Source organism: Populus trichocarpa, chromosome 9, assembly GCF_000002775.5.
Source record: "Populus trichocarpa isolate Nisqually-1 chromosome 9, P.trichocarpa_v4.1, whole genome shotgun sequence".
In the NCBI taxonomy this organism is placed as follows: Eukaryota; Viridiplantae; Streptophyta; class Magnoliopsida; order Malpighiales; family Salicaceae; genus Populus; species Populus trichocarpa.
The window spans coordinates 8619410-8636320 of NC_037293.2; the positions used below are offsets into that span (position 1 = coordinate 8619410).

Here is a 16911-nt window from a genome sequence, read left to right on the forward strand (position 1 = left end):
TAATATATATTATTATATTAATTTTGGCCTCCCCTATAAAATATACCTAGCTCCGCCTCTATATATATATTACAATTTACAAGCAACACAAGCAAGGTAACATATATCCCATGAATATCTTCAACGATCGAGTAGGAAAACATCCCATGATAGTCTTGTAATTATGTTAATGAATCTGTGGGCATGCAAATGAACAGATAGAGTAATGGTAGAGCAATTCAATTTAATTGGTGAACATAATATAAAGTCCCGAATTTGAAGGAGTGGGAGTACCAAGAAAAACACTAGTTTCTCTTTACAATCAATGTACTATGTTAAAGATGCTTTGCTAGCTAGTATTGAGGTTGTGATTGTAGGAGAGTCACAATCAAATCAATAGAGGGTGATGGGTTAGAAATATCAAGTATCAACAATGATATTATTTAAAAAAAATCAAAATAATATTATTTTAATAAAAAAAATTAAAAGGTTAGAAATTAAGTTTTTATTTAATTTATTTAAAATAAGCTTAAATTTTTAATTTATAAGGTCATATCAAATTATTTATAAAAAAATCATGGCATTCAATTAAATAAATAATGACATCCTATTAATTATTTTCTTATTAATTATTTTTCAGATCTATATTGAAAAAAAAAAATACAAAGAAAAAACAAAGTGAAACTTATAACTTATCAAAAATGATAAAAATAGATCCATCTAGAATTTTTCTTTTATATTTATATCTATTTAAAAAATAATTAATAAAATATCAGTAATTAATTCATAAACACCTAGAATTTCTAGATTATTCTCTTTTCTATATTTTTTTTAACACGAATCGATATAAACTCTAGATCAGCCAATTGACATGTTTTTATAATTAGTCACGAAACACATTTTGAAAACCGTGTCATCCTTCATGTCTTCGAAGTTTGGTAAATGACTAAATGTTGCTCTTATATTTTACTTTTCAAACACAGCATTCACTCTCATCTAATAGAGGATGATGGGTGATGGATTAGAAATATCATCATTGGCTGATTATTTTAAAAAAATTAAAATAATATTATTTTAATTAAAAATTCAAGTGGTTAGAGACAGAGTTTTTATTGATTTACTCAAAAATAAACTAAAATTTTTTATCAGATTAAATCAAATTATTTATAAAAAAATCATGGTATTCAATAAATAAATAATAACATTCTAATATTACTTTCCTATTAATTACTTTTCAGGTCTCTATTGAAAACAAATACAAACACAAAGAAAAAAAAACAAAATTAAACTCATAACTTATCATCATTGGCTGATCATTTAAAAAAAATCAAAATAATATTATTTTAATTAAAAATTCAAGTGGTTAGAGACAGAGTTTTTATTGATTTACTCAAAAATAAACTCAAATTTTTTATCAGATTAAATCAAATTATTTATAAAAAAATCATGGTATTCAATAAATAAATAATAACATTCTAATAATTACTTTCCTATTAATTACTTTTCAGGTCTCTATTGAAAACAAATACAAACACAAAGAAAAAAAAACAAAATTAAACTCATAACTTATCAAAAGTGATAAAAATATATCCATTTAGAATTTTTTTCTCATACTTATATTTATTTAAAAAAAACTTAAAAAAACTACTAAAATATTAAAATTTCTAGATTATTCTCTTTTCTATATTTTTTTAACACGAATCGATTTAAACTCTATATCAACCAATTCTTAAATTTACATGTTTTTATAATTAGTCACGAAACACATTTTGGAAACCGTGTTGTCTTTCATGTCTTTGAAGTTCGGTAAGTATAGCTCTTATTGTTTACTTTTAAAACACAGCATTCATTCTCATCCAAAAAAATTGATTTTTTAAAGTTTTTTTTTTATATATTATCACACCTAATTATAAAAAATTAAAAAAATTAAAAATATCTTTAAAATACAATAAAAGACAAAAATAAAAGCTATTCCAATCACACCCGAAATGATTGAACAACGTTGGATTGGATGTCCATGCTTGAACTATTCCTGCCAAAAACAAGGGACCTCCCTCTCATCCTAGGAGTTAGCAGGTAGAGTCCCCTCTCTGTTTGTCTCTCTAAGTTTCTACTACTAAGTAGCACTTCTGCTATTCAATCATAGAATCGATTCCGATCAAGCTGAAAAAAGCCCTATATATATTATCAGTAAGCTAGTGCCCTGCAATCTTTCGTTAGCACTAACGCCCTATCTATAGTGACGGGGCCCTTTCTTGCTCTTGCTCGTTGGCGCTTTAGAAAGATTGCAGCTAGGGCAAGTCCAGCGATTGTCTAATTATAGAGATAGATCGTCAAATATAGTATCTAAGATGAAGAGACTGTTGTGCATACTGGACCGAAAGCAAACACAAATAAAACACAAACAAGCAGATTTACGTGGTTCTCCAAAACCGGGTACGTCCACGGAGACAGCAGATTGTATATTATTGGAGGAATGATACAAACACTCAACTCAACCCAGTACAATCCCACAAAACCCAGTGTTTCACTCTTACACTCGGTGTTTCTCTCAAATCTGCACTTTCTCACTCTCACAGTTGCACATTCTCTCTTCTTCCTCTGCACACTTGCTTCTTGCACTCTCAGCACTTTCTCTCTACTGCACTCTCTCCCGTCTCTCTCTTTATAGGTGAATGGAGAAGCATTGACAGCAACCCATGTGCAGAACCAACTACTACAATGACAAAAGTCATGGTGGTTGGAGAAAGGTTGACAAAAATGTTGACAATTGCTACAAATCTCCACCTTGGCAAGATTTTTTCATTCAATCCTCGTGATCAATCAATGCTGCCTTTGATGCGCCATATGGCGCTGCACCCTGAAGGTGCTCAACACCGAGAGATGTTGACCAAGTCCAAACAATGTTGGAACTTGATCCCTGAGACACATTTTGTGAGCATGTCAGCTGGATTATCTGCGGTACCAATCTTCTGTAGCAGAATATCCCCTTCATCCATAATTTCTCGAACAAAATGAAATCGAACATCGATGTGCTTGGTGCGGGAATGATGAACCTGATTCTTTGCAAGACAAATAGCACTTTGACTATCACAATGGACATCCACGTGCTCTTGATCAATTCCCAAATCTTCAATCAACCCATGTAACCAAATAGCTTCCTTGAAAGCTTCCGTTACTGCCATGTACTCTGCCTCAGTTGTTGACAAAGCTACTGTTGATTGTAACGTTGACCTCCAACTTACAGGCCCTTTAGCGAGTGTAAACACATAGCCTGTTGTGGAACGACGCTTGTCTAAGTCACCAGCATAGTCCGAGTCCACATAACCAACTAAATTTTGTCCGAGTCTATCATCCCTCTCAAACTTCAAACCAATATCAGTTGTGCCATGAATGTACCGTAGAATCCACTTAACTGCCTGCCAATGACCCTTTCCCGGATCATGCATATACCTGCTCACCATACTGACAGCATGTGAAATATCTGGTCTCGTACAAACCATTGCATACATTAATGCACCAACTGCATTTGCATACGGAATTTGAACCATATGTTTGCGCTCTTCCTCTGTGCGTGGAGACATTGAAGCACTTAGCTTAAAATGAGGAGCTAAAGGTGTGCTTACAGGCTTGGTCTTACCATCTACCCCAAATCTCTGTAGAATTTTCTTCAAGTATTGGGTCTGTGTCAAACAGACTGTGCCTTTTCTTCTGTCTCTCTGAATCTCCATGCCAAGAATCTTCTTAGCTTCTCCAAGGTCCTTCATTTCAAACTCAGTTCTCAGTTGAGCTTTCAGTCTATCAATCTCCACCTTGCTCTTCGATGCGATCAACATATCATCCACATATAAGAGCAAATAGATGAAAGAACCATCAAGAAGTTTGCGAAAATATACACAGTGATCAAACTGACTCCGTGTGTATCCATGTTCTGCCATGAACTTATCAAATCGCTTATACCACTGGCGAGGAGATTGTTTCAATCCATACAATGACTTCTTCAGTTTACAAGCCCAATTCTCTTTTCCAGTGACTTTGAAACCATCTGGCTGAGACATGTAAATTTCCTCTTCCAAATCTCAATGTAGGAAGGCAGTTTTCACATCAAGTTGGGCTAACTCCAAATCAAACTGTGCAACCAAGGCTAACAGAATACGGATTGATGAATGCTTAACAACTGGAGAGAATACCTCATTATAATCTATCCCCTCCTTCTGAGCATAGCCTTTTGCTACCAATCTTGCTTTGAATCGGATGTTGTCTTTTCCAGGATTACCTTCCTTCTTAGCATATACCCACTTGCAACCAATTGTCTTCTTTCCTTTAGGGAGTTGTACCAAATCCCAAGTCTGATTCTTGTGGAGAGATTTCATCTCTTCATCCATTGCCTCTTTCCATTTTGCACTTTCTACACTTTGTACTGCTTCTTTGTAGGTGTAGGGGATTCCATCATCAATCACCGGAAGTGCATAAGCCACCATATTACAATACCGAGCAGGTTTCTTGATAACTCTTTTCGGTTTACTTGTTGCAATGGATTCTTGTTGTGTGGTTGCTGGAGTTGTTGCATCCTCTTCATCTGAACTTTCATCTGAATCTCCTTCAGTAGAGATTGTCTGAACAGTCTTTATAGGAATGACTGAAGTCTCCAACTCCACCTGTTGTGCATCACCAGACTGTTTTTCCTTCTCCTGTGATTTCTCTTGCTGTAACATGCCAGACTCATCAAAAGTGACATCTCTACTCAAGATCACTTTCTTTGATTCAGAACACCAGAGTCTGTAGCCTTTTACTCCTCCACTAAAGCCCAAAAATATAGCTTTCTTGGCTCTAGGATCTAGCTTGGACTCAGTAACATGATAATATGCTGAGCAACCAAATATACGCATAGAGTCATAATCATTTGCAGGAGAGCCTGGCCATACCTCTAAGGGGGTTCTTCCATTTAATGCTGCTGAAGGTAACCGGTTAACAATATGACGAGCATAGCTTAATGCCTCGCCCCAGAACACTTTGCTTAGTCCCGAATGTGATAGCATACATCGGACTTTCTCCATCAATGTGCGGTTCATGCGTTCTGCTACTCCATTCTGTTGTGGTGTTTTGCGAACAGTAAAATGTCGCTTGATCCCTTCATCCTGACAAATTTCAAAGAAAGGATCTGAAGTGTACTCACCACCATTATCTGACCGAAGAGTCTTAACCCTCCTTCCAGTTTGAGTCTCCACCATTTTCTTCCATTTCAGAAAGATATCAAGGACCTCATCCTTGTGTTTCATCATGTACACCCATACTCGTCTTGAGAAATCATCAATAAAAGTAACAAACCAACGATTACCTCCAAGAGATTCATTCTTTGAAGGTCCCCATACATCTGTGTGAACATAATCTAGGATCCCTTTTGTGTTGTGTACCGCAGTGCCAAACTTGACCCTTGTCTGTTTTCCAAGAACACAATGCTCGCAGAACCCATGCTTCCCAGTCTTGGCGCCTTTTAATAGACCTTGCTTGACTAATCCTTGCAAAGCCTTTTCACCAGCATGCCCTAAGCGCATGTGCCAAAGTCTGGAATTATCTGCTTCATCATCTTCTATACTTTTGGAAACAGCTGTTGTACCAGTAACTGTAGATCCATCCAGGAAATATAAGTTTCTTATCCTCGTGCCTCTTAAGACAACTAATGCACCACGGATTGCTCTCAAGACTCCACCATGCATGATAATCTTATAACCACTGGATTCTAGGACTCCAAGTGAGAAAAGATTTTTCTTCAAGTCAGGTACATACCGTACATCTGTTAGTGTCTTGACTACCCCATTATGCATCTTCAGATGGATAGTCCCAATCCCTTTGATCTCACTCACATCATCATTACCCATCAACACACCTCCTCCATCGAACTCCTCGAGTCTCGAGAATAAGTGCTTGTTAGGGCACATGTGATAGGAACATACAGAATCAAGAACCCATTCACCAGAATGGTTTTCTGATGATGAGACCATGAATGCAGAGTCTTGTTCATCCTCATCTCGTGCAACGTTCACAGTTGGTTCATCTTTTTCCTTGTTGCCCTTGATTGGACAATCTTTCTTCCAGTGCCCTTTTTTGTGACAAAAGGCACACTCATCTTTTGCAAGATATCGTCTGTTTGATGATTCTCCTCTGGATTTTGAGCGAGATCTCCCTCGCCCTTGAAATCTTCTAGGGTTTGTTCTGCCTCTAACAGTCAATGCTTCTGACGTTGACTCCTTGTGAACAATTTGGTCCTTCTTCCGATACTCATTGTTCACCAAAGCATTGGACACATCAATGAATTTAATCTTTTCTTTACCATACAGTAAAGTGGTGACAAGATGTTCATATGTGTCAGGCAGTGAATTTAATAACAGTAGAGCTTTATCTTCATCATCAATTTCCACATCTAAATTCTTCAAATCAGCTATCATTTTATTGAAATCATTCAGATGCTCATTCATAGAAGTACCTTTCTTGTGCTGAAATCGGAAGATCCTTTTCTTCAAGTAGAGACAATTCTCTATACTCTTCTTCATAAACTTGTCCTCCAGTGCTTGCCATAATTCCTTTGCAGAGTTTTGTTCTGAAAAGGCGTACTTCTGATCCTTTACAAGACAAAGTCGGATAGAACTGCAAGCCAACCGATTTATCCTTTCCCAGCTTTTATCATCCAGATCCTCTGGTTTATCTTCTAGAGTGAAATCTAAATTCATTTGGACAAGCATATCCATGACTTCACATTTCCACATGCCAAAATTACCTTTCCCATCAAACTTCTCCACCTCAAATTTGGTATTCGATACCGGGATGTATTGTGGAGGTATACTAGCATTCCCCGCTGATTTTTCTTCTGGAATATCAGCCATTAAGACGTCTTTGGATTACAAATGGAATCCCGAACTTGTTAAAACACGCACTTTTGTGCTCAAAAGAGCCAAAACAGTAACTTCAGTGTGCTGTTTCACAAAACGGACACCACGGTTGCGTCCGGAATGGTTGAAAATGCTAGGAACAAGCTTGACTCGGCCAAAAACGGGTCAAAAAATCACTGAGTTGGCTAAAAAAACCAATCTGACCGAGTTGACTCAGGGAAGGAATATTCTGTCTCTGATAAAGAATATTCTGTCACGGGAATATTCTCTTACTGGTAACGGAATATTCTTATTCTGTCAAGAGAATATTCTGTCACTGTTAGATGACGTGTCTGATGACGTGTCTGATGACAGGGCTATGTGGACCCTCTGTTGATGACGTGGATGATGACTCAGCGCCTACGTGTCGGATGACGTGGCTGTCTTCTCAGGCGAGAATTCCGGCAATGACTGGTTTTTCCGGCAGATTTCCGGCGAAACTTCGGCGAGCTCTACAGGGATCGTTTCAACTCCGATTTCGACGATCTTTATATCGCCGGACTCGTATGGACGAGAGGAATCTCCGCAGCTGGTCAAAAGCAAGATCTGAGAACTTTGAAAATTCTGCAACTTTGAACAGAGAGCTGAAAAACGTGTTTTTCTGCGTTTAAGCTTCCCTAATGCTCTGATACCAATTTGTTGTGCATACTGGACCGAAAGCAAACACAAATAAAACACAAACAAGCAGATTTACGTGGTTCTCCAAAACCGGGTACGTCCACGGAGACAGCAGATTGTATATTATTGGAGGAATGATACAAACACTCAACTCAACCCAGTACAATCCCACAAAACCCAGTGTTTCACTCTTACACTCGGTGTTTCTCTCAAATCTGCACTTTCTCACTCTCACAGTTGCACATTCTCTCTTCTTCCTCTGCACACTTGCTTCTTGCACTCTCAGCACTTTCTCTCTACTGCACTCTCTCCCGTCTCTCTCTTTATAGGTGAATGGAGAAGCATTGACAGCAACCCATGTGCAGAACCAACTACTACAATGACAAAAGTCATGGTGGTTGGAGAAAGGTTGACAAAAATGTTGACAATTGCTACAGAGACATGGAATAGAAGTTCAAGGTGTATAATTTTATATCTAATGGTTGCTTTTAGACCCCTTTTATATACCTAGTAAACGAGTCTTCCCACTCAGCTCATCCACTATCTAATCGGAATCACGAAAGCAAGGTGGAAGCACTGAGTTTGTCATGTAGCATTCGCGGAGACAAGGGGACACGGAGGAGCCCCTTGCTGGAGCTAGTACTGAATGCGTAATGTAGCTAGGACCTCTTGTTGGTAGGGCCTTTATCACAATGGGGCAAGGGTGAGTGCAACGAACAACCAACTGCATTGGTGGAGAGATGATATATCTTAATATACGTGCATGGAAGGGAGACAAAAAAGATTTCAATTCTCACGAGTCAACCGCTTCTGCTGCCAGTCAATCTCTCGGCATTCTCTTCTCTGCTCGAAAGGGATTCTTTTTTATCTTCTATCTAGCTTCTTATCTTCGGAAAGTACTCTTGATTCCGATTCTGATTCTTTACCTCGTTGATCGACATTACATTAATAGGTGTATGGGTCAGGGAGCGACTACTTGGTTTTGACGCATTCAATAAATATATTTTGATAGTGTATCGCTGACACAGGCCTTTCTGAGTAGTGTTGCGAAATTCCCCGCATTCAAAGCTATCGAATGAAGATGAAGGAGCTAGATTCTATTCTAATACTAAAAGAGGAAAAGGCTAGCGGAAAATATAGATTGATTCCTTGCTTCGGATGAGGCTGAGTTTAGAATTATTATTCTTTATTTGTTTTTATATTTTAAAAATAATTTTAAAATTTTTTGAAATTTTATTATGATTTTCTTTGTTTTAAGTTAATATTTTTTGAATATTTTTAAATTATTTTAGTGTATTGATATTAAAAATAATTTTTAAAAATAAAAATTATTATTTTAATATATTTTTAAATAAAAATTATTTTTAAAAATAATCATAATTGTACAGACATGGAAAGGATCCAGTTCGGATGTGTACAAGAGTGAAGTGCGTTGGAATCAAAAAGTCTGTTTGAGTACGAGACCAGACAAAGAATGCTTGCAACTGCTATATTTTTGTCTCCTCTTGGCTAGCGCACGTGAACAGTGTGCATCTAATAGTGTTGTTTTGTGCTGGTGGGGTCGGGTGATTTGTAACTAATATCCATGTATATAGGAGTAGTGGTAGTAGTACAATAAAAGAGTGTGGGAGTGGTGGCGCTATCGTCCGGACACAGTAATATCCTGTTTGGTAAACCGCGTGTTTTTTTTTTAATATTTTTTTAAAAATTATTATTTTATATATTTTTAAATTGTTTTAGTTATGCTATATCAAAAATAATTTTTAAAAAATAAAAAAAATAATTTTAAAGTATTTCTCAATAAAAAATACTTTAAATCACAACCACTATTAACCTAACATATTAAAAATAGTTGTTTTTGTATGTAGAGGAGGTCTATTTGGAGAATAATAGTAGTTATTGTTTAAAATAATTTTTTTAGAAATATATTAAAATATTTTTTTATTTTGAAAAGTTATTTTTGGATATAAACAAATCAAAACAGAAAAAAAATATTTAAAATAAAAACAAATCTTTAATTTTTCGTTAAACACATTTTGTACGGCATTTCTAAACAACTCATCAAGTTATGGTGCATTTGATTGGATTGATCTCTGACTTCAGCTGCATACCTTAAAAGCATTTTAAATAATCAAAAAATTATTTTTCGAAGACAAGTTATTGATATGATTTTTTAATAATGTGAATATAATTTTATTTTTATACACACACATATATATTCTAATACAGAAAATTATATTAGCAATTCATTTATATTTTAATATATTTAATATTGATACTTTTAGTAAGAAAACCTATTGAGGAATAAATCTTTGAATAATATATTTTAATGTTTTTGATAGAAATGTAAGGCTTCCTTTTCTTCAACATAAAAGTAAAAAAACAATAAAAAAATAATTTTAAATAAAAACAAATTTTTAAATGTTCATGGAACACATTTTGTACGACGTTTTTAAACAGCTCATTAAGTTACGATGTATTTGATTGGATTCTCTAACTTTAGCTGCATGTCTTAAAAGCATTTTAAATAACCAAAAAATTATTTTTCGAAGACAGGTTATTGATATGGTTTTTTAATAATGTGAATATAATTTTATTTTTATATATATACACACACACATATATATATTCTAATAAAAAAATTATATTAACAATTCATTTATATTTTAATATATTTAATATTGATACTTTTAGTAAGAAAACCTATTGAGGAATAAATCTTTGAATAATATATTTTAATATTTTTGATAGAAATATAAGCATTACTTTTCTTCAACAGAAAAGTAACTTTTATTTAGCTATTTCATTAAAGCTATAAAATAAATAAAAAAAAGCTAAAAACTTTCTTTTCAGTCTCTCATTGAAAATACCCTCAAGGCAACTCCAACTAAGTTGCTAAATGAAGAGCTAAAAATAAAATAAAAAATAATATTTTAGCTTATTTTTTACTTGTTTTTCATGCTCCAAGAGAAAATTTAAATAAAATATCAAAATGTTTTTTCTCTTTCATAAATGTTATTTTTACATCTCTCAAAAAAATCAAAACCAATAAAACAGGGCAAACAAAAAAATAAATTAATTAAATGTAGTCATGTGAAAAAAATAACATCAAAATCATTAAAAAAAAATAAAACACTTATTTATTCAATTCCAATACAATTAACTTTTCATATAATTTTTTTTCATCGGAGTATACATGATAAAAATAATAATTATATTTATATTATTCAAAATATCATCTCAATAACAATTGATATATTGATTTATGTTGTATAAGTATTGAATTATTACATAATCTTGTAATCATTATCTATATTTATAATTTTTATTATGCTTGTAGTGATTAATTATTGAGATGAATCATGATATTTAGGTCTCACATGATTTAATTTTTCCTTCTAGAAGGTTAGAGTACAATCTACAAGCATAACTTCCGGAATGTAGAAACTATTTTGAACAACATCTTATTTGTGTACAAGAATTGAAATGCAGTCCCAAACCATTAACTTATTTTCTACGAACAAAACGTGGTCCGGATGATATTATAATGTTTGTTTTTGTATTTTAAAAATATATTTTTAAAAAAATTAATTTTATTTTTTATTTTAAATTAAAATTTTAATATTTTTTAATAAGTTGATTTCAACAATAAATTTTTAAAAAAAAAAAAATATTATTTTAATATATTTTCAAATAAAAAACACTTTAAAAAATAACTACAACTCTATATCGAATTATACTCAGCCATAAGCTCAAGATAAAGAAATTTCAATCAATCTTAATAAGTATATTATTTTTAAAAATCCACCTATTAAAATAATATATAATTAATCATAAAATAATTAATAATATTTATAAAAAACTTTAATTTTCTTAAAAACAATAATATAATTAAATAAATATTTAAATATTATTCTGATAAATTGTTTCAAATATAATATTTTATATATAAAAAAAAAAGAAAAGAAACATCCACAAACCTGGGACCAGTGTCCTTAGAGGCAGAGAGGGAGGTGGGCCATGCACTATCCTTGTACACCATGGACTCCATGAAATATATAATTCTAGCTCCGCCCCTGCCATGGAGCGCATCAATAATGGAAACCAGGTGCGAAACCATTAATGGTGGTGCTGAAAAGTGAAATATATATAAAAAGGGTGACGTTTCTGTCGGTAGTGAAAAGTGAAACTTTTTCAATCTGTGGGGCTCCATAGAAAGGACATTTATTTTCAGTGAAAAGATGTTACTTTCGTTATTAAATTAAAGTTTTTTTTTCAATAATTTTGATAAATTAATGTTACAAAAATATAAAAATAATAGTTTTAATATATTTTTAAATAAAAAATATTTTTAAAAATCGAATTATATAAAAATACAATGAAATGGATTAGATTAAGCCATAAAAGATTAAAACACACATAATTTCTTATGCAGAAGATTAGAAAAGGGGAGTTCATCTCATTTTCCTTGCTTCAGAGAATTAACTTGCAGGCATGAATATTCCATCAGTATTAATATATTAAGCATTATTTTATTTTATTTTAATATCATTTGTTTTCTCACATCCAGACCACGTATATTTCTTCAGTCCGGTTAGAAAAATGACCATTATTAGTGCTAAAAGTAGAGTAACATAGTCTTAAATATGATATGATCTACATTTCATGATTTGGAATTCTTTCCTTGGAATAAATAAAAGGTAAACAAAACTTAATAAAAAAACGCAGTAATCCTAGCATTATCCAATCACAATTATTGGCCTTCGTTGCCTTATGTATATTGATGAGGAAACAAAGAGCGTTCAACCAACCATTTGGCAGGATTATCACTTGCCTTAATTAATCTTCATGTCATGATTTATCATTGCACAATATTCCCTTCACGGAACCGTGCATTCTACATTGCATACTTCAATTAATTGAACCACAACTCTCAATAATTTCATCTACAAACAACTGGGTATTCTTGTCCGACGAGCCACCACCGGCAACTGCCTTTCTAGCCGCGATCCTCAATTCCCTTGCATTGGATTTAAGCTCCACAGACTTTGGTCCGTCCATGATCTCTCTAATACATCTTTCAACTTCCTCAGTGCTAACAATCCCATCTTGATTTGCTCTAAGCCTTAGACCAATGCGAAAAACATCAACAATAAGTTTTGCACTTGTTGGCTGGTCGCTCCACTTGGGGTATGCAATCACCGGCACGCCCGCAGCAATTGTTTCTAACATAGAATTCCATCCACAATGAGTTATAAAACACGCAATAGCTGGGTGGGCTAAAACTTTGGTTTGTGGAGACCATGATACAACCACCCCTTGGTCTTTCGTCTCCTCCAAGAATCCTAACGGCAATTGTCCTGCACCATCAGGTTCTTGTAAGTCTGGTTTCTTAACCGCCCAAATAAATGGACTGTTACTGTTCTTCAGGGCTTTCGCCATGCACTCCATTTGTTTGGCTGATAAGACAACAAGGCTTCCAAAAGATACGTATATAACTGAAGAAGGGGCTCCCTTGTTTAACCATTCAATGCAAGTATCTTCTGCTTTCCACATCTCGACACCCGTATCGTGATCTTCATCTTCACCAAGAAGTGATGGAGGAACTAGAGGACCAATGGGACTAATAGGGCAGAGATCAGCCATGGACTCAATAGCATCTTTCTCAAGCCCAAAGAATGAGTTCCCAAGAACCCATTTATACATCTTCATGTTCTGGAACATCTCTGAGAACAATTTAGGAAAGATACCATATGGATTTGAAGGAAGAACAAAAGAAGGTAAATCTTCCGTATTCAACAGTGGCAAGCCTGGCAACTCAACACTCATTTCAGGATCTGTTAAAGTAGGAAATGAGTTTAGCTTATTGTAAAAGCGATAATAAATGGCATAAAGTGAACATGGCTGTATCCAAAACATGGCACAGGGAATTCCATGATTGATGGCAACATCAGCTACCCAGGTAACAAATGGATTGTTGATGATGCAAGAGAGCTTTTTGTGACCATTACTGGGGAAATGCTCCTTTATAAGGTTTGAGAGATTGATGGTTCCAAATTTGGCTAAACTCTTCTTGTACGATTCGTAATTAACCATGCGGTCGTAGTTTAGGCTTTGACCATCAGAGAAGAAGCGAACCTGGACTCCAGAGATTGAGATGGTGGAGGAGGTGGGGTTGATGGTGGAAGATTTGAGCATGCGGTGACGGGTGAATTCAGTGGTGGCCAGTGTGACATGGAGACCTTTATTGACTAAGCATTTTCCTAGTCTAAGCATGGGGTTTAAGTGACCCTGAGATGGGAATGCCACCATTAGCACATGAATTTCTTCTTCTTTGTTTTCCTTCAAGATTTCCATGACTTCACAGTTCACACAACGAGCGAGAGAATGAGAGGTAAGGTTAAGGAGGGCAAGCGATCGACAAACCACTGTATATGGAAAAATCACGCAGGACAACTCAGCAAAGTATAGACAATGACGCATGGCATTATAGGTATCCAGTTAGGAAGGTGAGAACGACAAAACTCAAATCAAAGTGTTAATCGTGTATCAAATCTCAAAAAGAAATTTGAAATAAATAAATAAAAGTGTTAATCATCATCATGAAGAAAGAGAATAAGAAAAAAATAAAAAGTGGTAATCATTTTTATTGAAATGATATTCATTATGATCGAGTAGTCTTACTTTTTTTTTAATATTTTTTTTTTTGAACAGCAACGACACCATAAAAAAGAAAATAAAAAAAAATTAAAAGTGGTAATTCATTTTTGTTGAAAAGATATTTATTCTGATTGGTGGAGTAGTCTCTCACTCCTTTAATTATTTTGATACTTTTTTATTTTTAAACAATAACAGCACCATAAAAAAAAGAATAAAAAAAATTAAAAGTGTTAATTCATTTTCATTAAAAAGATATTCATTTTTTTTTTTTAGTTTAACGTGGGTGTCCGGACCAGCTTGCGCGCACCTCGACTAATCCCACGGGCTCTAAAGTTAACGACCATGTAAGCCTCCAGTAGCTATCATATGAGCAATCACATGACTCGAACCTGAGACCACAGATGAAGCAAACCTCTTGGTCCCAAACTTTTATCACTAGGCCACCACCTAGATGGTTAAAAGATATTCATTCTGATTAATCGAGTAGTCTCACTCCTCTTATTATTTTGATACTTTTTTAATTTTTGAACAGCACCATAAGTTGGATGATCTATTTTCGTTAACAAGAGATTCTGATTGGTATAACTTATTTTAAAAATCTTGGCATATTTTTTTAGATATGGTAATAAATGTTGTTTTGTAAAGTATATTTTTAAAAAATAAATTATAATATATATATATATATATATATATATATATTTTATATTATTAACCCATCAAAAAATTCAAAATAAAAAAATAATTAAAAAAAATACAGCTTGATCACGTAAATAAATATTCTCTTTAAATTAAAAGGCGAGGAATTCATGCTAGGATAATCTTATAAAAAATAAATTATAAAAATTATAATTTTTAATTTTTAATAAATTTAATGTTAAATAATAAAATTAATTTTTTTTTAAAAAAAATATTGCATAAATAATATTATAGGAGGAGGGATATATATATTTCCTAATATGACAGGCACGTCCCTGCTTAGATGGGCTCTAAGTATTGCCCTTTTTATTCCACACCAAAAAAAAAAAAAAAAGCAGCCCATCAAGGGAAAACCACCCAGAAAGCTGGTCCCAAACTCTCGGCGGACAGAAAGCGATCTCAGCAGTCTGATATCAACATTATAAAAATGGAGTTAACTAACCGCTTGTCAATGTGATTTCAACATTCAACTCAAGTAAACAGAGCAAAGCCAACTTTCTTTGATGAATGTTAGTTCTAACCGCTCTAATTTCTTATAATTATATAGTGAAAAAAGACTTGCTGGACGTTTTCCTATTAAAAAAAAAACTCAAAGTTTGAGCATTCTGTTGCTAAACCTTGCTATTAATTATTATATATTTATTATAGTTATTTAATTTAGGCTTCCACGCCACTAGAATGACCACAACTCGCACAGTAATAGTCGTGCTTGTAGAATTAAAAAATTTCCAATTGATTTGACAAATTATTTTGGTGGTCTTATTTGTTAAATGTCATCTTATTTTTTGTTATGGTAATTAAATTAAATTAAATATTTGAAAAATCAAGATTTTATTTCCAAATATCATTTTTGGATCACTTAAGCCTTTTTTTTTTAATGATTACCAAGTTTGTGAGGTGTTATTTAAAAAAATATTTTACAAGTAATTTTATCAATTGTCATTTATTTTTACATATCTTTCACTCAAAATCTTCAAATTTAACTCTTTAAACCTCTATAAATAAATAAAGGGATTCACTATCACAAGAAAGGAAAGGGAAAAAAAAAGAAGTTATACTCAAGTATTGAAACTCTGCAAAAAAAAAAAGCTGGCAAGCCTGGCAAGTGTGACATGGACTTGACCATCAGAGAAGAAGCGAACCTGGACTCCAGAGATTGAGATGGTGGAGGAGGTGGGGTTGATGGTGGAAGATTTGAGCATGCGGTGACGGGTGAATTCAGTGGTGGCCAGTGTGACATGGAGACCTTTATTGACCAAGCGTTTACCTAGTCTAACCATGGGGTTTAAGTGACCCTGAGATGAGAGTGCCACCATTAGCACATGAATTTCTTCTTCTTTGTTTTCCTTCAAGATTTCCATGACTTCACAGCTCACACAACGAGCGAGAGAAAGAGAGATTAGGTTAAGGAGGGCAGGCGATTGACAAATCACTGTATATGGAAAAATCACGAAGGACAACTCAGCAAAGTATAGACGCAGGCAATGACGCATGGCATTATAGGTATCCAGATTAAGAGTGTGTTTGATATTGTGATAGCTGTTGTGGTTGTGATTTAAAAAAAATTATTTTATAAAAAGTATTTTTAGTTGAGGTTGGTTTGAAAAAATAGGTGTTTGGTTAAAACTGTGGTTAAAATTGAGGTTGAAGAAAAAGTAGTTTTAACGTGTTTGGTTAAAAAAATGATTTTCAAATTGAGGTTATAAAATAATTATATATATATTAATGATTTTTAACTTAAATATTGTAGATTTAACTACTGTTATTACATCATGAAATAAATAATATTGATATCAAATATTTTTTATTATTCCATTAAACTATATACAATGTCATTACATACGAAATCTATCCAACAAGGACTATATTTTTCATGGTTTCTTAAGCGCGCAACAACAAAAACTGATTTTTTAAATTTATGTAGTGTTATTAAATAATAAAGATTGTGATATCTTTATTATTGGAATTGCGATCAAATTCCACAAATGTTACGTCATCATGCGATATCTTTCTAATTTATGTAGTGTTATTA

At 33.5% G+C, this 16911-nt stretch overlaps 2 protein-coding genes across 2 annotated transcripts in view; both read right to left on the bottom strand.

Moving 5' to 3' along the window:
* The window catches only part of LOC18102094 (UDP-glycosyltransferase 84B1-like), a 43776-nt gene extending 27433 nt beyond the window's left edge, over positions 1-16343 (bottom strand). The window contains exon 1 of the mRNA XM_052455923.1: positions 16126-16343. Coding sequence (XP_052311883.1) covers positions 16126-16240 — 115 coding nt within the window. The 5' untranslated portion in view covers positions 16241-16343. The remainder of the gene's footprint in view (positions 1-16125) is intronic.
* Positions 12263-14015, bottom strand: LOC7490065 (UDP-glycosyltransferase 84B1). Its single transcript, XM_002313111.4, has one exon. It carries the CDS (start codon positions 14004-14006, stop codon positions 12435-12437), a length of 1572 nt encoding a protein of 523 aa, XP_002313147.4. The 5' UTR covers positions 14007-14015; the 3' UTR covers positions 12263-12434.
* Positions 16344-16911: the final 568 nt, after the last annotated feature.